Source organism: Podarcis melisellensis (genome assembly GCF_964234715.1).
Source record: "Podarcis melisellensis genome assembly, chromosome: 12".
Taxonomy (NCBI): Eukaryota; Metazoa; Chordata; class Lepidosauria; order Squamata; family Lacertidae; genus Podarcis; species Podarcis melisellensis.
In genome coordinates, this window is record NC_138544.1 from 39292609 (window position 1) to 39319791 (window position 27183).

General features: G+C 41.2%; 1 protein-coding gene and 1 long non-coding RNA gene across 8 annotated transcripts in view; one reads left to right on the forward strand and one right to left on the reverse strand.

Moving 5' to 3' along the window:
- ARHGAP21 (Rho GTPase activating protein 21) overlaps positions 1–27183 on the reverse strand; it is a 106334-nt gene that overhangs the window by 36940 nt on the left and 42211 nt on the right. For all 5 annotated transcript variants that reach the window (XM_081931412.1, XM_081931411.1, XM_081931413.1 and 2 more), the window contains 5 exons: positions 20984–21166; positions 19176–19200; positions 6562–6654; positions 5736–5814; positions 4024–4078 (listed from right to left, as the gene is read on the reverse strand). In XM_081931412.1, coding sequence (XP_081787538.1) covers positions 4024–4078; positions 5736–5814; positions 6562–6654; positions 19176–19200; positions 20984–21166 — 435 coding nt within the window. Of the gene's footprint in view, positions 1–4023; positions 4079–5735; positions 5815–6561; positions 6655–19175; positions 19201–20983; positions 21167–27183 lie in introns of those variants that run through there.
- Positions 81–10619, forward strand: LOC309353393. 3 transcript variants are annotated; one of them, XR_014161791.1, is made up of 5 exons: positions 81–196; positions 6203–6337; positions 8087–8249; positions 9104–9184; positions 10519–10619. It is a non-coding gene; the product is annotated as an uncharacterized lncRNA (long non-coding RNA). The 3 variants fall into 3 exon arrangements; XR_014161789.1 differs by lacking the exon at positions 6203–6337 and having other exon boundaries at positions 81–247; XR_014161790.1 differs by lacking the exons at positions 6203–6337; positions 9104–9184 and having other exon boundaries at positions 81–247.

The following is a 27183-nucleotide window of genomic DNA, read 5'->3' on the forward strand; positions in this document are numbered from 1 at the left end:
TGGGTTACTGACATCTGCAGGCAGATGACACACAACTCTATCTCACATTTCCATCTGCTTATTTCAAGGAAGCAGTGGAAATCTTGCACAAGTGTCTGCAGGCAGTTCGGTACAAACGAAGGTGAACAAACTAAAATGAAATCCAGACAAGATGGAGGTGAGAAGACCACCTAATCTGGATGAAGAGATTCAACAGGTTATTATTGCAAGGTCTGGTTTGGCTCATTTCGGAGAGGCAGTCCTTGAGGTACTGTGATCCTGTGCTAAGACTTTATAAATGAAAACCTCTTGATTAATACATGCCATCCACTTTAAATGATCCAAAGCTTGCACAGAGAGCTTCGGAAGGGCATAAGAGCTAGGGAGATCGTCTTCTAGGGAACTATTTCTTACTATAGTCTTGTTTGCACATAACACTAATTAAACCATGAGTGTTTAGACGACATGTCTCTGGCTCATGTGCTTTCCCCTCTCCCTCTGTGGAGCTTTGGACTAACTATAGCATTACCATATGTCTGGGAAATTCCAGAAATTCCTCTTTTAGGGGGGGCCAACATGCCCATCCGGGGGGATTTTTAAATTTTAAAGGAAATGTCTGAGGTTTTTCGGGAGTGAGGAAAGAGGCTTGGGCCGTCCTTTCTTTCTTTTTTTCTCTTCAAGATATGGCAACCCTAACTAACTATAGCTTGCTTGTTGTGATGTCTGAACTCAGACAAACTTCGGTTAGTGCCAACTACAGCTTACTGAAACAAGGCAACTTCAAATTATAACTGTAAAAAAAAAGCTAAGATTAACCACAGGTTATAATTAAAACACAACACTGAACTGTGGTTAGTTAAAAATAGAAGTTTTTGGTCTCTCTTGGTCACACAGGAGAAGAGGAAGTGGCGTCTGGAGGATTATGAGCTTGAGGATTGTTGCAGCTTGTCTTCGATTTAAACCATGATTTAGCATTACATGTGAATACAGAATGAATTCATGGAATGATGGAGTATTCTTCCCCAAAGCAATCAGTGAATTGGCAGAAATGCCACACCTTTAACATATGAATTGGTCTCTCAACCCAGAACGCCTATTATCTGCCAAAGGTACAATTCTCTTCCAGCACAGTCTGCAATATATATTTTAAAGGAATAGGAATGTAGCATAGATGTTCCTCTGCGATCTAGGAAAACCAAGTAACCTAATTGAGAAATGAGCATCCATTCATTTAATAATGGGCACAACCATAATGTGTCTAGCAAGGGGGAAATCCTTTCCTTCCAATTCATATTCTTTAAAGTCAATAAAAGAGTAATGACAGTGACATAGAAGAATGCATTAAACAAACAGTTTCCCCTTTCTTCATTTTGTTGCAACAGTTTATTTCAGCAAAAGATAAGACACAGTTTTTCTACTGTTTTCAGAATGACTTTAGTCTTGGTAAGACACATAAAAGCTGAGCAGAGTCATCTTTAAAAGTAGAGTAATTTCCATTGGTTTTGAAAATCCCCACAAGAATACCTATGTTACTCAAAGAGACCAGACTGGTGCCACTGTATATTGGAAATGGCCCTTAGGGTCATGTTTTCAGCACTTTATTTTAAAACCACAAATGCTAAGATGTGCCTTTAATTTGCTGAAATGAAACCTTAAATCAAAACAATATCACTTTCAGCAAGGTGATGTGAAAGCATCTATCAGTTTTGCAGGCAACAAGTGTTCTTCAACAAACCTGAATGGTTATTAACTTTTTAAAACAGTTTAAAATGTATAATTTCTTTCCTGTCTATTAAATATTTTTGTACATGTACACCTTGCTCTCTATTTCACCACCATGTCTTAAAATATACCCAGAGTTCTTCCACATTCTTTTCTACAGTGGGCTGTAGGACACCTTGAGCCTCGTTTAGAAGAGGCATCTAACAAAGTTACTAAACAAAATGTAATAGTTCTATAAATAAATAAATCATCCCCATTATTACAGATAAAATATAGATTCACTTTGAGGATTGATTTACACTTCGGGTAGCAAGCCTAAGTGTAGAGCTATTAAAGCGTATAAAGGGAAATGCATGTTACCAGATGTACACGAGACACACAATAAGAGCCTCAACTAAATCATATTAACATCCATTTTCACTAGCATTTAATAAAGAGGAGGGATTGCTTCTGAGTAACGGATGCCTTAACAAGGAAAAGAACTACTGCGGTTTTTCCTGGCAGCTGTCTAACTGTATGGCTGGGCCCTATACAGGCCATTTACTTGCAGTTTGATAATTAAGGAGAAGCGTTATTAGCCCCTCTCCTCCCTTTTAAATGCTCAGTTTGGGTTTACTGTAAATGTTTCATGTGTTCTGTTAAAACAGACTTTCTGCAAGATTTTATGCTTGAAATGCTACGCTATGAAAAAAGTCCACTTAAAATGTCCCAACATCTATCCTATATTTGGATAAGAGTCCTCTTGCATTATGAGGTAACCTTTATTTCCTTTGTTGTATTGCTTTTGTCTTTAATTTCAAAGTACCGTATTTTTCCGTGTATAAGACTAGGGTTGTTTTTTTTTAAACCCAAAAATTGGGTTTAAAATTGGGGCTCGTCTTATACACGAGTAGTGCTGAGGGGTGTTTTCTTAATTTGGAGTCCCCAAAAATAGGGGTTGTCTTATACATGGGAAAATATGGTATATCTGAACCTGTTGTAAGAGTCTTGTTTTAGAAAAAGGTTATATAAGAAATTTAATACACAAACCAAACATTTCTGCAGTAAAACCTGATGTTTACTGCCTATAATTTGGTCCAGTTCTAGCTCTTTGGGTCAACATTTAAAGCATTCAAATTTAATGCATATGATGCCTTCTCCTAATTTAAGAGCCAAGGTAATCTCATTTCTCTCCCCCTCCCCATTGCACTTGTTCTCTGTGGTTGAAACCAGTTAACACAGTATATTGAAGTCCTGCTTCAGTGAAAAGGCGATAATAATTTTAGTTCGAATTAACAAGAAATAGAGCTAGCACAAATAGAGCTAGCACTTTAACCCAAAATGAATTCATGCTGCTGCAAAGGCAAGGAAGAGTGGCTGCAATTAGCTCTCTCCTTGATAGGAACATGCAATGAAGGAAGAGGTCTCTATGTACCTCTGCTTGTATGAACTCCTGAAAAATTGAAGCCAATCAGAGAGAGGTGGGGTTGAATGCACACATTCTCCATTAAGAGAATGACAATTGGTCCTTACTTGTAACAAAGTCCCAGTGAAAGCAATGGAACTTGTATCTAAGTTCCAAGTGGATGCTTACCTGACAGAAAACAAAACAAAACAAAACAAAAACAAAATTATGTTTTTTACAGAGTAAAGAGGGACCTGAATGGGTTCCTTCAGTCCAACTTTTAAAATGAGTTTCAATTTATTGCTTGAATAACAGCTCATTCACTACTGAACTTTGTGCACCCATTTTTGCTGAAGATTATCATCACAGGTATTTCCACCTTCAACTCAGATCAGAGCGTGGCTTTAGATTTTATTCGTTGACATGTACTGCATTTCAGTGGTTCGTTGTATATGTTCCTTCAAGCATTCAAGCATTTCCATTTCATATACAGTTGTACCTTGGTTGTCGAACGCCTTGGTACTCGTACGTTTTGTCTCCTGAATGCCGCAAACCCGGAAGTAAGTGTTCCAGTTTGCAAACATTCTTTGGAACCTGAAGATACAACGCTGCTTCCACGGCTTCCAATCAAGTGCAGGAAGCTCCTGCAGCCAATTGGAAGCCGTGCCTTGGTTTTCGAATGTTTTCGGAAATTGAACGGACTTCCGGAACAGATTCTGTTCAAGAACCAATGTACGACTGTATGCTTATTCTTTACCCTGTGTGTTTCTAGAACTAATGAAACAACAAATTAAGAAAAGAAGAAGTGGACATTACAACTATAGTAGTAGCATTATTCAGCAATTCAGTTTGCTCAAGAGCCTGGTTAAAGAGCCAAAAGTTTTCTGGGGTGCTCACGGCCATCTTACTTTAGTTTCTCTTTCAGAAGTATAACTTACCAGCTGAAGGATGTCTTCATCTTTTGGCATCACACTAAGTTCTAGCATGCTGTCACTGTGAGAGAGGAGGAAACATATTGGTGTATTAATAAAAAATAAAATACTGCACTAAGCAATTGATAGGAAATTTAATTGCTGGCTAACATATAAAAAGTTGCATTGATTATCTCAGTAGTCACTCTTTCTCAACAACCAGCACTGAATATAATGCTCATTTTCCTCTTTACTCCCATGGATTGTTATTCTCCTTCAAATCATGCCTCAAATTCATGACTGCTTCCCTTTAAGAAAATTAAAATTTTCTATGCAGAAAAAAATACGCTGGTTGCCACTTATAATGTGCGGTACAGGTGTTTTTAGAATCAAAAGCACACAGATCCAAGTAGCTGATATGCACAGAGCCTGTCTTATCCATGTACTCACTATGAGAATATACACTTGCACCCTTAACAATACGGACCCTTTTATCCTACATGGAGACTGATTATCCATGTAGATTATTTTTTACATATGGGGCAAGGAGCTAACATTGGTCCTCCAGATGTTGCTGGTATGGCTGCAAGGAGGAAACTGGGAACTTTTGCTTCCAATTTTGGTTAACCGCAGTTTAGTGTGCCATCTGAATCCAAAATATGGTTAACGTCAACTAAGGTTCCAGTTAAACAAGCTATTTTCATAATCCATGGTTTGAAGTTGGCATGTTTTGTAATCCATAGTTTGTCCAGATTCATGATAAACTGTGGTTAACAGAAAACGGAAGCAAAAACCTCCAAACTGCTCTTCATCAGTGGTTACGGGGAAGCGTACAAGCCCAAGGCTTGCTGCAGCTTGTTCTCATCTCACTGGTTTAGTGTGATTTTCAGACACAGCCCCTGTGTATGTCAGGTACAGATATTTATCAGCAAAACATTCTCAGAAACAAATACGGTATTAGATCCAATTTCCCATCGCCATCAAAAAGCTGCTAATAAAATAACTTTTCCTAAATAATTGTTAAACATTCTAAACTGCTCATGGAATAATACCAACAAACGTCAAGCCTTTATGGAAATTTTATAAGCCATTTTCTTAACAAGCTTTATCTTCCTGCAGTATGGTCATATGAAATGTCACCCACAGAATGGATATGAAACATTGAACATAATATGAGGTGTAGCCCTATGAATTAATTGCTATGTAGAGCACTGATCAAACACATAACTTGCTTTTACTTTTACATCTGCTGCTCAGTCAAAGTTGGCTAGGTGTCAAAAGTATAAAAAAAACTTCACAATGACATTATCCACAGCACATCCCTACACTTTCAGTGGGTTGTATCCAATTGGTGTCCCTCTGCCGATGGAAGGTGTTTGATACCAGGAAGCTTTGGTCAGTAGAACACGGATTGTGGTGAACTTCTGAGAGTCTCCCTCTTCCATGCAGTTTCTGTGCCACCTCCCACAATGTGCCACTTAAGTTTTGGGGGTGCAGGAGCTACAAGGGGATGGAAAATCATCAGAGATCACCTCAGTCCTTGTGCAGCTGATGGAAGGGCCCTGCTGGATGTGTCAAGGGCTGGCCAGTCCTGCACTGCAGAATGAGTTGAACTGGATTTACTCATTCTATCATTCTGATTATCTTGGTAAAAACAGACAAACCGCACACCAATCACCTTTCTCAAAACAAACTACATGGAATTTAAAATTATGCAGATTACAGGCACCCATACTTACGTGTTTTGAATTAAAGCAATTACTTGAGAATATGTCTTCCCTATAACACTTTCCCCATTCACTTTTATAATTCTGTCACCTGCAGAGAAAAAAAATACACAGGAAAAAAAGGAGATATATCCAGGCCACTGTTTTCTTCATTAACGGAAGCTGAGAACCCGTTCAAGTATTACAAAGAAAAACAAAGCAGAAATATTTCAGATGTGTGACTTACAAATAATCCCCAAGAATGAAATCCACAAGTTTAATTAGGAACTTCATGCATTCATAAGCCCTACTTCACATGTTATAAGAGGAGCAGGGAAAGCACAAACAAATGACACTCTTTCCATCTCTTTCTATGTGAACCATTTATGACTTTCTAAACCCTACAGGTTGGAGCCAAACTTATCTTTGGAAGGGGCTGAGATTCAGCAGAGGTTCCCACGGGAGGAGTGATTCTTATTGATTTCCTATTCCCCCTACAGACCACAGTGTCACCTCCCACACTGGCCCCTGGTGCTCTGGAGCAACCTTACAGGGGACTGCAGAGAGGATCAGCAAAAATCACACCATCCTACTGCCTTCAGCAGAGCATCCCACGGATGGAGTCCCACCCACAGGTAATCAGGTTTGGATCCAGCACATAACATCTTCCTTCCATAATGACAACCGAATCCCAAACCTTTCAGTAAGAGCTGAATGGGTTGAAACTCCCAACTAATTTAAAATTTTGTTTCCTTACATAAAGACACACCCTGACAACTACCTTGGAAGCTGGAACACTCATGACATGACATCACACCAGCCCAGCCAATCAGATATGGATAGGTAAGGTAACGGTTACCTGTGCATAATCCCGCTTCAAAAGCAGGCCCTCCTTCTTTAACCTGCTTAACAAATATGGTGTCCATCGGCTCCAATCTGTTTCGTGGCTTCCCTAAAAGAAAATTACAAAGACAGTCATTACTAGAGATTGGAAAGATTAATTATACCTCATTCTTCTTTATATTAAATAATATAATTCAAATAATTTTAATTCATCTGACAATCAGAGAATTAGCATCTGCTCTGTTTAAAGCAAGAGAACATGACATGTTTTACAGATACATGGAAAATATTTGAGCCGTCTTTGTAAAAACCATTCATAGAGTTAGGGCTTTTTTTTTCTAGCCAGAACTCAGGAGGGTGCTACTGCCATTATAAGAGAGGGGGGAGGTGAGTTTGGGCACCTCTTTTTCTAGAAAAGTAGCTCTGGAAATAGCTGTAGCACAAGAAACTTTATTTTTCACAACTGTATTGTGTGTACTATCTTTCATCGCCATTCATACCTCATCTATTCTAATGGGATCTTGTGACTACAGTGGTGCCCCGCAAGACGAACGCCTCGCAAGACGAAAAACCCGCAAGACGAAAGGGTTTTCCGTTTTGGAGGCGCTTCGCAAAACGAATTTCCCTATGGGCTTGCTTCGCGGGGGCCGAAAGACTTTGCTCCCCACCGCCAGCATTTTAAAAGCAGTCCGGGATAGCAGGGAAGCGCTTCCCACTATCCCGGATGGCTTTTGAAGGCAGGCGGGGGGGGGAGCAAAGACTTTTGCCCCCCGCCAGCCTTCGCTGCCCGCCAGCCTTCGCTGCCGCCTGCCAGCATTTAAAAAACCCCCGGGCCGATTTTAAAGCCCCCGGGAAGGCAGGCCTCTTCTGAAGGCCGGCGGGGGGCGAAAGTCTTTGCTCCCCCCCACCTGCCTTCAAAAGCTGTCCCAGGGTTTTTTAAAATGCTGGGGGTGGGAAGAAAAGCCCTTGTTCCCCCCCCCCAGCCTTCAGAAGAGGTCGGGGGACAGACTGTCCCCGGACCTGGTCTGAAGGCGGTTTCCATAGGAACGCATTGATTGATTTTCAATGCATTCCTATGGGAAACTGTGCTTCACAAGACGAAAAACTCGCAAGACGAAAAAACTTGAGGAACGAATTAATTTCGTCTTGTGAGGCACCACTGTATACATAGTCAAATCATAATTGCAAACATAATAGCCAATATTCCGAAAACTGCCAAAACTTTGCAGACTCAAGAGCCAATGGAATCAAGAGCCAATTACATTATGATGTTTATATGTAATATTTTTGGCAAAACTAATTTGAAGAGGTTCAAACTCTTTGCACATTAAAGCCCACAGGGCCAATGTGGAAAAGTGTCCATAAGACTGTAAGAAGAGTCCTGTTGGATCAGGCCAAAGGTCCATCTGTTCCTGTTGCTACAGTGGCCACCCAAAAAATGTTTTGAAAAATACGTTGAATTTGGCATAGCTCACTGTCGCCATCTAATGCCACATTTGTATACTGCACTTTACAACACATTTAAAACGTTTTCTTTGCAGCTGTATAGCTGAGTCCTTTGCCTCAAACTCACTATGCTGCCTTTCCACCCAACTCCTCATCTACAGCATGGAGATGATGCTACTGGCCTGTTTTTCAGTGCTGTTGTAAATTTTCCTGACACATGAGAAATGCTTTGAACACTATGAAAGTGCTAAAGAAATGGTAAGTATTATTTAATATTACTGAAGTACACCAGGCTGAGTTTATTTATTCATATTTTCTATGAAAAGGTTAACATTTTCTGATGGAACCTGCTGAACAGCAAGATGAATTCCAAAATTATATCAAATCCTGCTGTTTATCTTCCTTGCACTTAAAAAAACCACACCAACCAAAACCGCTAAGAAAGAACAATGCACAATAGAACAACAGAATGGAATGGCAAGGTAGATCTTTTGAGGTGTTCTATGGGAGAAATACGAGTAAATAAAAAGTCACAGTATCCATGTAGTCTGGGGAAGCTGACCCAAGTGAATATGATTTAAGAAAGTAAGAGTCCAGCTAGATCAGACTATCCTGCTCTCTACAACAGTCCACCAGTTGCTTCTGGGAAGCTTAGAAACAGAATGAAGGCCCCGGCATTCAGTGGCAAATGGTCTCTGAGCCTGAGATCATGGCTAATCATTATTGTGACTGAGTTATCCTCAGGAATTTGTCTAATCACTTCAAAAGCCACCTAAGCTAGTCAACACCCATCATAACATGGGCAGTCAATCAAATAACTCAATTATGTCTTGCATGAAGCGCTTTCTCCTACCAGTCCTAACTACGTCAATCAATTTCATAAGATGACTCCAAATTAAAGAATTACGAGCTGAGTTATAAAACTTATGTGTATCCACTTTCTCCACACCCTGTTCTAAGTAGTGATGTACCAGTGGGAAACTATGAAGATCATCTCAGGTGGTGAAGTACGCAACTAGCAAAGATAAGAGTTTAACAACTGCTTGTTAAAAGGGATTTTCTGTTGTTGTGAACATCAATGTTTCGTTTCTGGATGTTGTTTTTGAGCACAGGATATGAAGAGCAGAACAAGGAAGAACAATGTAACTAGAGGAATTAACTCAAGAGAAGGATCTGGAGAAGTTTAAATATCGGTAATTCAGACTTGTTTATTTACAACCAAGCTTATGCAAGATACGTAGGAGCATCTACAAAGGTTTGAAATAATGACCTCTTTTCCTGAAGAGCCATGCAATAACACTCAGTTAATAAGACCGTGTTGGCTTAACATTCTGAAAATTTCCTTTTTCAGTGGACTTCATTAAAATAAAGATCCACTTTTATTTATAAAGCAAACACATAATTCAAGCAAGGGGTAGGGTTCTCCACTACACTTGAGAACTGTAGGTTGGTTATGGAGAAGGCAGGCAAGCACCATGGCACATGCAGCTTTGCAACAGAAGGGTATGGCCAGGGGGCTCCGGAGGAATAGCTGAGGAGCTGCCGCCACTGTCCCCCGTGTCTGCTGCCTGAGACAAGAAGCTTCACTCTGCACAGGTAGCACCAGCACTGAAAGGAAGTCATTAATGCAACTGAGGCAGCAGAAATCTCCCTGATTAGTTACCATTACTGAAAGAGAGAAGCATCAACAAGAATAACTTTTCTGCCAAATGTTTGATGAAGGAGTATCTGCTCTACTGGGTCTACTGACTTCCAGCAATTGTTATGTCCTTCAATCTAGAAAGCCGGGGGCCAGTATTTCACAAAGCTTACATCTAACAGCTTAACTGTTATTTATGAAAAAAGAAACAGGGAGAGAAAACAGGAGCGCATCCCTGGTCCCAGTCCTTGAATGACACTGATTTGGTACTTTATTCAACAGATCTCTCTCCCTCCCTCCCTCCCTCTGTGTGTTTGTGTTTGTGTGTTTGCATGTGTAATTATAGCTATGAAGTAATAGGGTGGAAAGCATGCAGAAAATGAAAATGATTCCAGACTGTTTAGAAAGACCTCAACATGAAAGACTTTTACTGCAAAGGAAGGGAGTCAGTGATGACATTTCTGAAACTCCACATTATGATATTTGTTTTCAACTAATTGCACACCACCCTGGAATCTATTTTGATGCAGGGTGGTTTAGACATTCCATAAAGAAATAAACAAATATTTGCAGGGTATGGTATATAAACAAGTCAAAAAGCCCCACGTGCATCAAGTTAAGAGTTATAGCAACCTGTGTCAGTTCCAGATTTGGGGGGCACTGGAAAACATGTTTTCAGTTGGACCTCTTACTTGACGTTACTGTTGCCTGTTTGCTTGTCTTCCCGTCTCTTGAAAAAAAGCCACATAGCTACCCAGAGGGAAGGTACCACAGCTGCTGGGTCATATTGTGCCATACACTAATTTGCTGCAAATGCAGAACCATCAAGAGAGCTAGAAGAGTGGAAACCGATGCGCCTTCTCACGTTGCTCTTGTCATCGCTTGCAGGTGAATAAGCAGCAATAGCAAGATGGAAGTGGTCGTCTGGGGGTCCCTGGAAGATCCACAGTGGGCCTCTCGGGTGTGTGTATGCCTTCCAATGTGTTCAAAGGAACCCCTGACCATTTGGTCCAGTCGCGACCGACTCTAGGGTTACGGCGTTCATCTCGCTTTATTGGCCGGGTCATGTGGCCAGCATGACTAAGCCGCTGCTCTAATCAGAGCAGCACACGGAAACGCCGTTTACCTTCCCACCGGAGTGGTACCTATTTATTTACTTCCACTTTGACGTGCTTTCGAACTGATAGATACCCCCAAATCTGTCAGGTGAGAAGGCCCCGTATGTGATGCCAGAAACACCCCTTCGTTAAACATGTCTATATTGTTATGATATGGATGCAATGCAGCTGCAAACTGCTAGCTTGAAAACATCACATGATGGAATGTTGGGACTGTTCCGTGGGAAACAGAGGGACAGTCAATTCACAGGGCAATGCACCGGAATTAGCTCAGAGTGTAATATGAGCTCTTCCTCTTGCTCTTGTACAGGAAGTACAGGATGTTTTTGTCACTTGACTACTGGAGTTTGAAGAGTACAGACATGTTTACTGTAATGCTGCAAAGACAGAAATAATGGCATGTAAATACATTTCTGTCTATCTCCTTTTCCCTGCCGGGGGAGCAGGAGGGAGGGGGGGTGTTCTTCCCACGTTTGGGAAGAATCGCCTATCGTGACCTAGCCTGGATCTTGCTGGGGAATGCAGCCAGGGAGGTCAACAGGAGACCAAGCCGGGTGCCTGGGAGAGTTGCCAGTATCTCCCAATAAAGGCTTGATTTCCAACATATATTGTACTTTTATAGTGTTAATTTTTGAAATGGTAATGCATATCAATGATATGATGTCTGTCTGTCTGTCTCTCTTTAAGTATTCCCTTCAAGTATTTCTGGAACAACGACTTTAGGGGGGGAAATTCTAAAGGAAGAAAATGAGCAGAATATGCCAGAGGAGAGCAGCTTCTGCCTTTCATATGACATGATACTAGCCGAAGCTCCTCCCGTCTGGTATATCTGAAATAAATAGGCATTCAGCCTATGGATTTACTGGAAATATACACTGTTACACCAGCTAAAGATTAGTAAGTGGACATAAAAGAAACTTAATCCTAGTCTGGACAGAATAAAAAAAATAGCATGTACAACCTTTCATACAAACTCTAGGGCATCTACAATATGGTATACCCAGGTGCTTCCTTGTGCAGGAAAAAAATTGCAATTAGACAGTTAATTTAATGGTTTGCTCTTCAAGAAAATGGAGCAGCTCCAATGTATTCTGTAAAAAAAAACCACAGATTGACTAGAGCAGCAGCAAAGATGAGACTTAGCAGTTCACATGGCATGAGTAGTGTTCACCAATAGAGGGGAAAAGAGGAAATTGAAATGATGGTAGTTGCTATGGATACCGCCACACAAAAATCAGAAGGCAAATTGGAAGGAACAAGAGTATCAGAACACTGAGCGATAAGTGCCAAAAATATCTTGCGGGGATTATCTACAGTTAACACACTACTAGGTAAGATGAATCTCTTCTGCTTAAGTGGAAAAACTATGTATTTCTTAGGTTCTCAAAATGATTAAGCCACAGTAACTTGTACACGAACCATTTATCTGTTAAGACTAGAGCAAAACTATAACTCAGTTCATCATAAATAAATGAAATGTATCCATCTCTGAGGATTTGAATAGAAGTTTATTTTAACACATTGTTATTAGCCTTCATTATGATTAAAATGTGTGATCTAATGGATCTGCCTTCTTAAATTTTAGACAAAAAACCCCACAATTGATTCACTCCTTAATATCATAAAAGAGGATGCTTCATCTAACCTATGCAACTTAATACCTAGCTACAAAGTTTACAACAATCCCAGAAAAGCATTTTTAAAATAATGTACTAAAAATTAACGGATAATAATTTGAAATGGAATGAAACCATTATCATATACCTTGTACAATTTTGTGATATGTTAAATCTTTGAGGAAGGTTTTTTCTTTTTTAACAAAAATATATACATAAGTATTTGCTTCCCCATTGACTTAAATGTCATTCAGGGTAAGCGCAGCCCTCAGTTATTCCAGGCACAGCTTGAATTCAGGAGAGCTGCATTTGTACATTACTGCAACAACTAAAATGAAATAGATCATCAAAGCCTCTAGCTGTGTTTCCTTACCACATGTGTGCTTTCCCACCAGTCATATTAAATTGTTACTATAGTTGTTCTGACATACATACATTTAAGAAAAGAAAAGAAAAACTGACCCGCCTTAAGCAGCGACTGCTTCTTTGCAGACAGGCAGGAAATTAAATATCAGAACTAATGCCTTCAAAATACTTATTCCACATTATTAAATTTCTTTCAATAAAACAACTGCCAAGACAGTGACATCAGGACCATCAGATAAAATCTTCCGACTGACGTTAACTGTGAGAGGTTTCGGATCAACACAGCAGTGAAATTATTACAGGAAAGCAGGTAAAGATTAAAATTATTACAGGAAAGCAATGCTATGTGGACAAAGCCAGTTTTACAAAATGCCCTGAAATGGCGGCACTAGAGCCAAGGATCTCTTTGTCCAGCATTGTGCCCTTTAGCCACAGAGCAGCAGAGGCCAACTTAATAACCTCTTTTACCTCTGATTCGGGAAAGGTGAGGGAATGTCTAGAATCGATAACTGAATGGATGGGGACCAATAAAAAGAGGAACCCAAGACAAATAAGTCTGTATTGGGTACAGTGCTTTTAAGCCTGATTAGCTCAGCTGGTTAGAGAATGGTGGCGATGATCACGCCAGGGTTGCAGGTTCAATCCTCGTATGGGAAAGCTGCATATTTCTGCACTGCAGAGGGCTGGACTAGATGCTCCCCGAGGTCCCTTCCAATTCTGTGGTTCTAATAAAAATAACTTGTCCGTGACGCGGCCTGGTTTGCTGGTGGCATCAATTATTCAGGACATGGTAAAGAAAAGGATTGCAAAGAGTTTCGAAAGGGTACCTCCAGATTGGGGACATGGGCAGCAAAATGGCTGACGTAGTCCCCCCCTGTAAAAATTATACATGGAGAAAGTGACCAGAAGAGGATCCCTCTTCAACCGTAAGAGGCAGCTGAAGTCGAGACGCAATGGGGAAAGCCCCCCCTCCCCCAACTTCAGTTCCCACAAATCAGCGCCCCTCCTGCTTCTACCTCCTCCTCCTCCTATTCCTGGATCAGGAGCTGCAAACCCGAGCCTGATCCTGATAGTGCTGCGGGACTCATGGCACAGTGGCTGCATACTACTTCCTCAATCAATGAGCAGCACACCTCTAAAATACCAGTCACTGGGGAGCAACAGCAGGTAAGGGCTGTTGTGCTTGTCGACTTTCCCTAAGTCTATCATGGGCCATTGTGGGAAACACAATACTGGACTAGATCGGCTCTTCGACTGACACGTTATGATCATGTTAAGGCTGATGGTGGACATGCACACACTTGGGAGTCAACTGGTACATCTCCAGAGAAACTGAATTTTCTATGCCAACAGCTTCATCAATTGAAACATTAAATTGAAGAGTATGCAATCAGACCGTTTTCACAATCCCACCCCACACCCAGGAAAGTCAAGACCTACACATGGGAGGGGGAGGAGGGGTAAGGAGAGAAGGTTATTTATGCAATCTCTGTATCTCCCTAGTAAAGGTAAAGGGACCCCTGACCGTTAGGTCCAGTCGCGGACGACTCTGGGGTTGTGGTGCTCATCTCTCTTTATTGGCCGAGGGAGCCGGCATACAGCTTCCAGGTCATGTGGCCAGCATGACTAAGCCGCTTCTGGCGAACCAGAGCAGCCCACGGAAACGCCGTTTACCTTCCCGCCGGAGTGGTACCTATTTATCTACTTGGACTTTGACGTGCTTTTGAACTGCTAGGTTGGCAGGAGCAGGGACCAAGCAGCAGGAGCTCACTCCGTCACGGGGATTCAAACTGCCGACCTTCTGATCGGCAAGCCCCAGGCTCTGTGCTTTAGAGCACAGTGCCACCCACATTCCTAGTACATTAGGGTGATTATCTGCACCCAAGTGGCTGGCTGCAATGTGTCAAAGCATTGTTAGGGTCAAACTATGTGCTTACAATAAGCAGCTCTCTTTCTTTCATAAGCAGAGACTGTAGTAGGGTCTCTGATCTGAATCCGATGGCATTTTCCCACTGAAAATCAGCTGTCAAGACTGCTCTTTATTGTTTGTTTGTTCAATTTACATTCTGCCCTTCCTCCCAAAGGAGCCCAGGACGGCCAGCACAGGAATAATTTTTTAAGCATTCTAAAACAGTTAAAACCCAATCTAAAAACAGTTAAAACATTGTTAAAACAATGTTCTCAGGATTGCTGAAGGATTGAAGAACAGTGTTCTTCAGCCATCAAATGCCTGCATAAACAGGAATGTTTCTAAATTTATCTTAAAGTCAATGATAAGGAATACAGACAGACCTCACCACAGAGGGCATTCCACAAATGGGGAACTGCCACTGAAAAGGCCCTGTCATGGATCAAAACCAACAACACTGGGTGATTTGATGCAACAAACAGCACTTTGGAGACAAATACAAGGGTATATTTTATATGGGGGAAATTGTAACAGAGGTTCCTCTGGTTGTTAATTGTAAGCATGCACTTTTAAGTGTGTGCTTCTCAAAACCTGTACTTTGACCTTTGGACAAATGAATAACTTGCCAAAATGGAAAGGAGAAAGTACTGTATTTTTCGCCCTATGGGACGCACCAGACCATAGGACGCACCTAATTTCGGGGGGGGGGGGATAGAGGGGGGGAATTACTCCCCCCCCCAGCCCCCAAGCAGCTCTCCGCAAGCCGTGGGAGCCCAGTGCCGGGCTCCCACGGCTGAAGCTAAGCCTGGGCGCGTTGTGCCTCCCCGCTGTCCCCGAGCTTGCGGGGCTGGCGGGGGGGAGAGGCAGGCTTCTCCCCGCTGCCAGCCTCCAAAGGATGTCGGGAGACAGCGGGATGGCGTGCAGCGCCTTCCCGCTGTCCCCCGAGCTTGTGGGGCTGGTGGGGGGGGGGAGAGGCAGGCTTCTCCCCTCTGCCAGCCTCCAAAGGACGTTGGGAGACAGCGGGATGGCGGCGTTCCGCCTCCCCGCTGTCCCCCGAGCTTCTGGGGCTGGCGGTGGGGCTCTCCTGAAGCCTGGAGAGCGAGAGGGGTCAATGCGCACCGACCCCTCTCGCTCTCCAGGCTTCAGCGAAAGCCTGCATTCGCCCCATAGGACGCACTCACATTTCCCCTTCATTTTTGGAGGGGAAAAAGTTCGTCCTATAGGGCGAAAAATACGGTATATATTCAATACTTACTTTGATCAGCTGACTGTCTCCCATTGGAATAATATAAGGATCAGATTTAAGGAACCCATTTAACTTAAGTCCCACAGATTTCAATGGGAATGAAAAGCAGCTAGCTTGCTCCAGATCCAACCCAGTATAGCTCCAGTCATTGTCAAAACTGCTGTACAGCCTCAACTTTTATTAAAGAATTTCAGCTTAGATTTGCATTAAAGAGGTTGGCACTAGATGGCTCCTTTGCATATAATTTAAACAGAACCATACCAGCAGTTTCACAGATAAGAAAGCTCTGCGATCCTATCCACTATGGCTCATATATTATTCACACTAACTCTGTACACTAACACCTATAATGTATGAAAGGCACTGCAGGAATAAATGCAAATTAGTTTGATATGTGAATTGCTTGCCCTCTTAGCTAAGCTATTCAAGAATGGCACACACTGATCATTAGCACCCGGCTAGCTACTTCCGCATCACAAAATAGCTATTTATGGTGCTCAGATAAAAGGCCTTTTCTACTTTCTGAGCTACGCCAATCTGTTCTTCCACCTTAAAAGGGTTTCTTGAGATGTCCATGCTTCTATAATTGACAACTCCAAAACGAAGGATAGTATTTATTTTGTGTTAATATGGAAATAATAAATACAGGGATACCTCCGGTTGCGCACAGGATCCTTTCCGGAGCTCAAGTGGGATCCCGAGGTGTGTGTATCCGGAGGTGCTGCTTCTGAGAATGCACATGGCGTGGTTTAGCGCTTCTGTTCATGTGGCAAAACCCAGAAAAATAATTCCGGGTTTGCCACGCACGTATCCCGAAGGATAAGTAACCAGAGGTGAACGTAAGTAGAGGTACCACTGCACTATCCTTCGTTTAGGAGTTGTTAATTGTCTTAATATAGAAATAGGTGATCTACATATACTGTATATAAAGTATTCGAGACAACAACATTTATATACTGTAGTATAAAATTTAAAGACAGTGAACACTGGTAAAACAAAACATTTAAAAATGAATAAGCTTTTTTAATTATTTTTTTTAAGAATAAAGAGCTGCAAAGGCCAGACAGCACAAAAACGTATTTAGGACATGGGTCACAACCCCAAAAGTTATCACTGCCGTGTATTCAGGGGAAACGGTGTATGTAGCTGGGCATTTGTCCCCTGTTTCTCCCACAGCATGTCCTGCTGCTCTAAAGACATGCTACTCTTCGGTTTAAACTGTCTGGCATTGGAAATGGCTGCAACAGAAATATTAATCAAAGTATATGGCTGTCTCCTGAGAATTAATATTGCTTCTTTGGAAAAAGCTGTGGGCTTTTTTTAAAAAAAAAATTGATTGGATTCAGACTTAGTCATGCCTGGAATAGACCAGGGATATTATTTCCCCTTTAAAAAAGCTCAACACCTCTCCTCCCCCCCAAAAAACTCAACAACTCTGCTCTCCCCCAAAAAAGCTCTAACAATCCTCAATGACAACGGGTAGATCACTGCCAGGTTTTTTTTAATACTGGGTGTAGATCACAGTCTCTTGGGAGTTGGACGTGCCTGGACTAGACCATAAAAATCATGGCAAACTTTTGTTCCGATGGGTCTACTGTAGGTGTGACTAAATCTGGATCCAACACAATGTAATCAAACAAACACTACTTTTATTGACCTTCACTTAATTCCCTAAGTCTACACATCCCAAATCACAAGATTCTTTGGCCCATTCAATGTTCGTCCACCTAGCTTCCATAAGAGTTAATGTCGTCTTTGTGGCTGGGCATGGATTTCCACTTTATACTTCTCACGTTCCTTTGTTCCGCTTTCTCATTTTAAAGGTAATTCTACCAATAGTTGAAATGTGATTCATCCTAACATTTATTTCCTCCACTCTCATCTGGCTGAATTATTCTTAATCCCCAGAGTACACAGGCTTACTTCACATTCACCTGCCAATATTTCCATGCTCTTATGTACCTCAGAGTCCACCGAGGTAATACCAGCATATGAAAGTTAAATATTCCCAACTCCTACAAACGTATGGACAAAGCTAAAATGTTGCTATTATTTTTTCAAAACTCCTAATATCCAGGGTCTTTATGGGACAATGGCATTTCCGCCAGGTAACAAGAGCACAGTATGCATTTCACAAAGGTCCCCACCCCCCCCCCGACAACTCTCTATCGACAACTCTCTATCTCCCACGTCACCTCCTATTTTTCTTACCCCAGGCTATCCAATCCTGCCTAATGACGTTTCTAAAGGTTGTTATTTTATGGTTTTAAATACAAATCTCCACAACTCATAATTCTTGCAATCAGCCCGAGGCTAGCAATATGACAACATATTTTTTTCTCAGCACTGACTGTAATCCAACGCAAAGAACTCCCCTTGCTCTCCAAGGAATGCTGCCATAGTGCCAGGGAACCTAGGAAATTTAATTTTCCCTGAAGACCCATGTAGGGATCTCAAGCATTATTCAGAGAAAGGTTATGCCAAATCCTACTTTCACACACCATTTTATGGTTGGCATATAAATAAATTAGCATTATCCAGGAAGATATTTGAAAGCCACCTCATTTACCTCTTTTCAACAGGAACGTAATTGTCCCCAAGATTATATGACCTTTGAGGAGAATCAGCTTGTTCATTCATGAAGCAATTTTTCCCCTTTTAATTTTTTTTTAAGTTTAAGGGGTTTGGGGATGTTACATGCCAGGGTGTAGATAGAAAGCCGTACCTTGTCTGTGCTACAATTTTTGTACCTGCTGAAAGGTAAAGAACCACTAAATTCAGTAGTAGATGTAGTTATATTTTACAATATACTTGTTTACATATTCATATAATTCTGCCTTCCTGTGCAACTGGCATGGAAAAGCGAAACTACAAATTTCATGTAAAATACATCACTAAATTAGTACACCCAATATTTAAGACACATTTGGTAAAATGTTCATTAATTAAATAACAGGCTTGTTTCATTGGTTATACAGTCGTAACCTCAGCTCCCAAACGCCTTGGGAGTTGAACGTTCTGGCTCCCAAACGATTGAAAACCGGAAGTGAGTGTTCTGGTTTCCGAACTTTTTTTGGAAGCCGAACATCCGGCGCAACATCTGGTATTGTTTCCGGTGCACCTGCGCAATCGGAAACCAATCGGAAGCCGCACCTTGGTTTCTGAACGTTTTGGAAGTTGAACCGACTTCCGGAACGTATTCTGTTCAACTTCCAAGGTACAACTATATCAGGAATTATGGATTTTAGACTATTTGATTACAACATAAAAGAATCAAAGAGAAAACGTACCCGTTTTATTTCCATTCTCTTCATCCTGCAAAAGAAAATCATAAAAATTCAAAGTCCTTGTATTAAAGCAGAAAGAGCTCTTCAAAACATTTGCATCCAGGCTTTTCAAAACTATTTATTTCAGAACTGTTCTACAGCTGCTAAGGGAGCACCTAATTGCCCAAATTTTGAAAAACCAGACAAGCCTTCCAAATGAGTAGCCATCAAATCAATGTTTAATAATGAGACAACTAGCAGATAAAAGTAAGTTAAGAGAAAGCTATTCTAAATATAGCTTTTTATTGCAGTCCTTCATGCTGAAGTTCTCTATTTGTAGAAATGTTAAGAAGGAGCAAAGGAAGCTGCTTCACAATCATTAGTCCCAGATATTTAAATGTATTTACTTGGTTTATGATGTGTTCATCCAGGTGCCAAACATGCTTTTTAGAACGCTTCCCAAATACAATGACATGCGTCTTATCGTAGTTTATAGATAAAGCATTCCTCGTGCAATATGAACTTAATTTTGCACACAATCTTTATTCAGAACCTCATTAGTCAGAACCTTGGTCCATTTAGTTCCAAAGACTTTGCCAGCCTCATGTTGAGATACCAGAAATTAAACCTGTGACCTTTGGCATGTAAAATTTACGCTCCAGAACAGGTTTTCCTCCATTCACATTTTCTACCATTGCTATCAGTTTACTTAGTACTTTCAAATGGGTGCTAAATGATGATGATCTGCGTAATGGTTGCATGAATCTGCTTGTCATTTGGGAGGTTTGGTATACTATTTTAAAGTATGTGAACTTTCAGCAAACCATAAACTACCAAAGCGACTCACAGAAGGCTCAAGCTGCCTCAGTAGCTAGGAGTGTCTTTTTCCAGCTCTGACTGGTTTGCCAGTTGCAGCCCCTTTTGGACAGAGATGATCTGGCCTCTATAATCCATGCTCTGGTAACATCCAGCTTGGATTACTGCAATGCGCTCGATGTGGGGCTACCCTTGAAGATGACTCAGAAACATCAACTGGTCCAAAATGCAGTTACAAGATTACTGGCTGAGGTTCCCATAATAAACACCCCCTGGTTGCCAGTTCATTTCTGAGCCTAATCTGAGGTGCTCATGCTAGTGCTTAAAGCCCTAAATGGTTTATGTCCCAAATGTCTAAAAGACCACCTCCTTACCTACAGACCCTCTTGGGTGTTAAGATCTGCAAGCTCTTGGTAGTTCCACCACCCTCAAGAGGTTTGAGAGGAGATGTATTCTCTGTGGCAGTCCCTATGTTGTGGAATTCTGTCCCCACAGAGATGTGCCAGGCACATTCATTGTACAGCTTTTGTCATATGCTGAAGACGCACCTTTTTACCTTGGTCTTACTTAACATAAATATTTTTAGGACCCATCGTAACTGTAATTTGTTTTAATGCTGTATTTTTGCTATAACCCACCCCCCACCCGGAACCTTCTGGTGAAGCAGGGGTAGAAATAAATGCAACAGCACCACAAATTAGTCCAATGGAAAGGGAACTTAAAACTCTAGTTGGCGAGAGAATTCAACTCTTCACAAAACAACAACCCAACTGCTCTAACCTATGCATGTTTACTCAGATACAAGACCCACAGCATTAAATAGAACTTAGGTTGCAACAAGCAAAAATGAAAATGAAAAGGAGGTTTAGTGTGGATCCACTGCTAAACTGAAATGGATGGCTAGATATCTATAAGGCTACTATTTTGCAGTACTGTATTGGAAAAAATATTTTCATTACAGTTCACATGTATCACTATAACCAATGAGTTACTTGTTGAATATTCATTTTACTCACCTTAAATGTAAACTGAACAGCAGACTCTGGGGGGTAAACAATGAAATGTCTTAAGGTGAAGCCAAAACCCTGTGATGTTCTTTGCAAAACTACCGTTTTGGGACCAGGCCAGGAAAACGTTTCTTCATCCTCTGACAGGGATACAGCTTCACTTTGTTCTTTTCCATCTTTATTTTTGGACACCTAATAATAAGGAAAAAGAATTGGAAGTTCAACCTCTGACTTTTCAAGTTACATGCTTTTTTCACCATGTTATTGGAAGTAAATTCATTTGCAAAGACTGGTTTCTGCAAAAGAAGCTTGCAGATTTTCACCTCTCTGGCCCAGTTTGCACAACACGTTAAAATCACATTTGCTGTTGTTTGAAAGTATGGTTCAATGTGAACTCATTGTGTGCTGGGACACACCGCTGAAGAGTTCTCTCTCTGGGTCCTGCTGCTGCTGCCCCACCAGCAGAAACAAGCCAGTGTTTGGCTTGTTGTGGATGTCCGCGGAATAAACTACAAGCAGCAAGTCAAGAACAAACCTTTCAAGAAAGAAACAAGCCACAAGCTTAGGTTCAGACATCAAAACAAGCAAGGCTCTGGGTTGCTTCCTGGAGCTAGATGGCAGTATAACCCATCCGATGGATCACCATCCTCCAGGGAGAAAGCTCTTTACACTACTTTTGGAATTTCTTGTCAAAAATTTGTATCACCAAATGTATATATATATATTGCACAGAAGACCATTCTGTCTCCACACTTAAGATTCATATGTTCTGCTCTGCAATCAACGGTCATTTGAAGGGCAGCTGCTCCACCAGATTTTTATTTTTACTTTTTACCTTGTAACCTCTCTTTTGCTTTTTCCTCTCCTGCCAACTCCCTTCCCTTCAGGAATCTGGCAAAGATGCAATGAAAGGCCTATTCACCAAGTGACTCACAAACAACACATTCTGTCACTGGAAACGATACAAAAATACAAATAGAAAGCAGAACCCTAAATAAGAATACTATTTTTTTTAAAAAAAAATTATTTAAAGCAGCAAAACAGAATTAAGGTGGTGGGGAAAGTAATTTCATCCGGATTTGTGAGATTAACCATTTGTTATTTATTGAAAATGACACTGAGCTGGTTGGTCTCTGTACTGAGTTTATTCCTAGGGAAATTTCCCACTTCTAATTTTGGCTCGTCACTGCAACTTCTTGTCAGAATTTATCATACATTTCAGTACTTCCATAAAAAAATATATGAACGGGCCAAAGAGCAATCCTATAAGATCAGAGCCAGTTTCAAGCTAACGTATTGTTTCCAACAGTAGCTAATCCAGTATCTTCAGGAAGAGCACAAGCAGGCCATTTCTCTACTGTTTTCAGTAGCATATGGAATTCAGTGGCATAACAACATAGGAATTCCATCCTGCCATCACAGTGGCCAACTAGATGCCTATGAGAAGCCCACCAGCAGAGCCTGAATACAACAGTGCTCTGATCTCCTCACATGAAATTCCCAGCTACTGGTATTCAGAGAAGATAGGCATTGTGGCTAGTAACCATTGATTGGGAAAGGAGTACGACAAGGCTGTATATTGTCTCCCTGCTTATTAACTTACATGCAGAATTCATCATGCGAAAGGCTGGGCTGGATGAATCCCAAGCCGGAATTAAGACTGTGGGAAGAAATATCAACAACCTCAGATATGCAGATGACACAACCTTGATGGCAGAAAGCGAGGAGGAATTAAAGAACCTTTTAATGAGGGTGAAAGAGGAGAGCGCAAAATATGGTCTGAAGCTCAACATCAAAAAATCTAAGATCATGGCCACTGGTCCCATCACCTCCTGACAAATAGAAGGGGAAGAAATAGAGGCAGTGAGAGATTTTACTTTCTTGGGCTCCATGATCACTGCAGATGGTGACAGCAGCCACGAAATTAAAAGACGCCTGCTTCTTGGGAGAAAAGCAATGACAAACCTAGACAGCATCCTAAAAAGGAGAGACATCATCTTGCTGACAAAAATCTGTAAATTTAAACCTATGGTTTTCCCAGTAGTGATGTATGGAAGTAAGAGCTGGACCATCAAGAAGGCTGATCGCTGAAGAATTGATGCTTTTGAATTATGGTGCTGGAGGAGACTCTTGAGAGTCCCATGGACTGCAAGAAGATCAAACCTATCCATTCTTAAGGAAATCAGCCCTGAGTGCTCACTGGAAGGACAGATCATGAAGCTGAGGCTCCAATACTTTGGCCACCTCATGAGAAGAGAAGACCCTGATGTTGGGAAGGAGAAGGGGACGACAAGAGGACGAGATGGTTGGATGGTGTTCTCAAAGCTACCAGCATGAGTCTGACCAAACTGCAGGAGGCAGTGAAAGACAGGAGTGCCTGGTGTGCTCTGGTCCATGGGGTCACGAAGAGTCGGACACGACTAAATGACTAAAGAACAACAAAACCATTGATTGCATTATCATCTGCATTGCCATCTTGATTGGTTGCATTCATCTGTCTGAACTTTTAAAGACACCCAAGTTGATGGTAGCCATTACAGCTGATGGGAGGGAATTAACATGGGGGTTCCACTGCAGTCACGGCTAATAACTGCCACAGCCTTCCTCAAAGCTATCTAATCCATATATTTTTTTAGTACTATCAGAGAGATATCACCACATCTTACAGCACCATTTAGTTAGTTATGCTAGGGACAGGCAGAAGATAAGGCAGGTCTTTACTGAAAGAGCTTAGTGATTTGAAGCAAGGAGCTACACTATTATTTGATAGCAGCCACAAAAGGGCTCCTAAATTCTGAATTAGATTAAAGTTGAAGGAATCTTGGAAGGGGGTGAAACAGGACCATGAGCTCAGCTCTGGTACTAAAAACAAATCTGAGGACTCAGCATGAGTTCGGAGGCATTTTGTTCATTAATTCTAAAGGTACATTCCTTCCCCTACCCCTCCCTGGCTACTATTTTGCACCTGCTTCCAAATGGTGGACCTCAGCGGCCCAGTATACAGTCGTACCTTGGAAGTCAAACGGAATCCATTCCGGAAGTCCGTTCAACTTCGAAAATGTTCAGAAACCAAAGCGCAGCTTTGTGAAGAACCAAAGCACAGCTAGTGTGAAGAATTTTATTTCCTAATCCACATTTTATAAAATGCTGCCAGCCTAGCATATAGAATTTAGAAGGCAGCTATCAGTCAGTGCTTTCCCCTTGATTTTATATCTTCATCATAATCAGTAACAAACTTAGCATAATCATTAACAAAATGAACATCAACCAGCAATTTCCCAAACCACTGTCATGTCTTTTTTACATCAATACTAAGAGCATACACCCATTAAAAAACCTCCTATGATATGCAAATTCAGAAGCAAGTACTGTGAACTTTCAGCCTTTAAGCCAGGGGTGTCCAACCAGTAGATCATGATCTACCGGCAGATTCCCGGCTGATCCTGGTAGATTCAGGGATCCTTACCATGTACAAAAGGTTATGGGGGAAAGCTAAACAACTGTGCAATCCTCCCCCCAAAAAGCTCAAGAACTCTGGGCAATCCACCCATCCCATGCACGCTCCTCCTCCCTCCAATGACAATGGGTAGATCACTGCCAGTTTCATTATACTAGGAGTAGATCGCAGTCTCTTGTGAGTTGGACATGCCTGCTTTAAGCCAGCCCCCTAATAGGACCAGGTTATCTCAAGAATCTGAGTGTATTAAATCAGTTCCTGCTCAAAACCCTTCATCAGCTTCTGAAACCTTCAGGCTAACCCTTCTGAAAAGTTCACTTGACCTAGAAAGGCGGATTCAAAATATACTATGAATGAATACAGTGTGTGCCACATGGAACAAGTATTTATTTTGCCATGAATACAGTTGATTAGAAGCCACTGCGTGCATCACCTGAACATCATATACTTCACACATTATACTGCAACATGTCTTCTTTCCCTGCACAAATATTACTGTATAGGAAAAAAGAGCTGAGTGTGAAGTAGTCCTCAGATGCTATATAAAACAGAGCTGCAGTTTGATGAATAAAGTTTAGATGGCAAAATCTCACTATAAAATTTAGTTTTGGATTATCCAGGGTCAACCCCAATACACAATATAGCCAGAGTTCAGAAACTATTTATATCAGTAAGCAAAAAGGAAACAGCCCATTTAGAATAAAGGTTTCCACATGAACAACTTTGCTCAAGTGGCATGAATGATCACACTCACTTTACAATTAACCTGAGGCTGAATCTGAGAGCAGCTGAATGCAAAAATTCTGCAGACTGTGGACTCAATCCAACAACAACTGAAATCACCTGGAATTTTACCAAGTCCAAATGGGCACTCCCTTTAAAATAGCAGATTAGGGCTTGAATACCCTGAACACTCTGCAAATACAGTAAAACTGCAGTTCTCAAGCACTCATATTTCTAAACCCTAGTTATTCTGAAAATGTTCTACTTCTACTTCTATCAGGGTACAATTACTGGCTATGGACCAAAAGCACATAGGTTCCCCACACCTGACAATGAGAAGGCCCAACACCTGACCTCCTTTCCTTTGGAGAAGAGGGTATTTCAACCGATGTACCAGACAATTCTCAAACTGTTACTTTCAACACTGTACACACAGGTCCCGCTTACCAAACAAGTGCTTCCTGGAAATCATTCATTAGGCAAGTGTTTGCATAACGAGTCCGCAATTTCCATTGATTCCTATGGGAATATTTCTAATCTGGGATTTTCCCAATCTATCTCCCCACTTTTTCAATGGTTTCTTTCCAGAAATTGGTGCAGCCAAACAGCAAAAGAGAAGCAAAAGAAAAACTGATTTGTCCAATCTTGTTCCCTACCTACCTCCATGCATAGTTTCTGCCCCAAAATATCTGCCGCCAACCAGTAGAGCACAAACAAGCAAGGAATTAAGGCATTACGCAAACTCCAGATATCTGGCTATCTGAATCCACAGAGTGTATAGCAATGTTTGGGCATAGTTATTTACCTTTATATAAGTGAATTCATATAGTGTGTGGGTCGATAGCAGGACCCAAGTGTATTTACAATTTGATACAGTATTGTTCTTAAAGAAATCGGGGCAACCATTCCAAATTTGTTTTGTTGCAAAAGAACATTTCTTGCAGGTATTTCAACAGATGACCTTGTTCATTGTTTATTATTATTTCATATGCAACAAGATGAAAAGTAGTAGTGCTAAATTATATATAAACTGGGCTCAGTGCAAAACTGCACCTAGTAAGTCACAACCAAAGCTCTTGTATGATGTGTTTGTGTGTGTGTATATACACAAACAAACATTTTACATGTGCCCCTTTAAAATACACATAAGTAGGTTCCAATTGACATCTGCCTATGTGTATTTTAAAGGGACAGACACTGAAAAGAAAAACACGAAAGCAGACTTCTCATTTAAACACTGATCATATGAATTTGGCTTCCCGGTAATTTTACTTATTTTTACTTGCTACATTTGTAATAACACCATTCAGCCAAAAGGTTCCCCGTTAGATAAAATCACAGTTATGGAAACCTGAGTACAAGAAGTAAAATGAGAACTGGCCCTTTATTTTCATCAAAACCTGTGAGTTAATCAACATCGAAGTGTAAAATTCCAGTTTTGAAAGCTAAACAATCACATGGCTCGCATGGTTGATTTTACCAACTTCTTTTTAAAAGCCTCTGCAGCGACCCATTTAATTTACACCTCTTTTAATCTGAACACGATCAGCTAGAAGATATAGGATGCAGTACCTCTGATCATTAAAAGCTCAACTCCTGATGCTGAAATCTGATATCAAAATGTACATGCATTACTTACAATGTATTCCCTTACAGAACTGAAAACTTTGGTTTTACAAATAGGTAATTTAACTGACTGGCAAAGCTTTAGACCAATTGTATTACATTTCTGTGTGAACTGCTGCTACTCACAGAAGTGCCAAACTGACACTTAAGCTTATCATGCTGCCTCCCACGCAAGGACACAACATATAAAAGTTAAACAATTGCTCCATACCCATTGGGATTCGTCCCACACTGCCTGAGCGTGAACTGCCATCAGTGGTGTGGAAGAGACCAGCCGTAACGACAACAGGATGGCCATTGCAAAACAAGAACATCAACCACCGAACAAACCAAAAAGAGTTTATCCTCTGGACAACATCCAAAGAGGAATCTTCACCCAGTCCTGTGATCAGAATAAGATCCG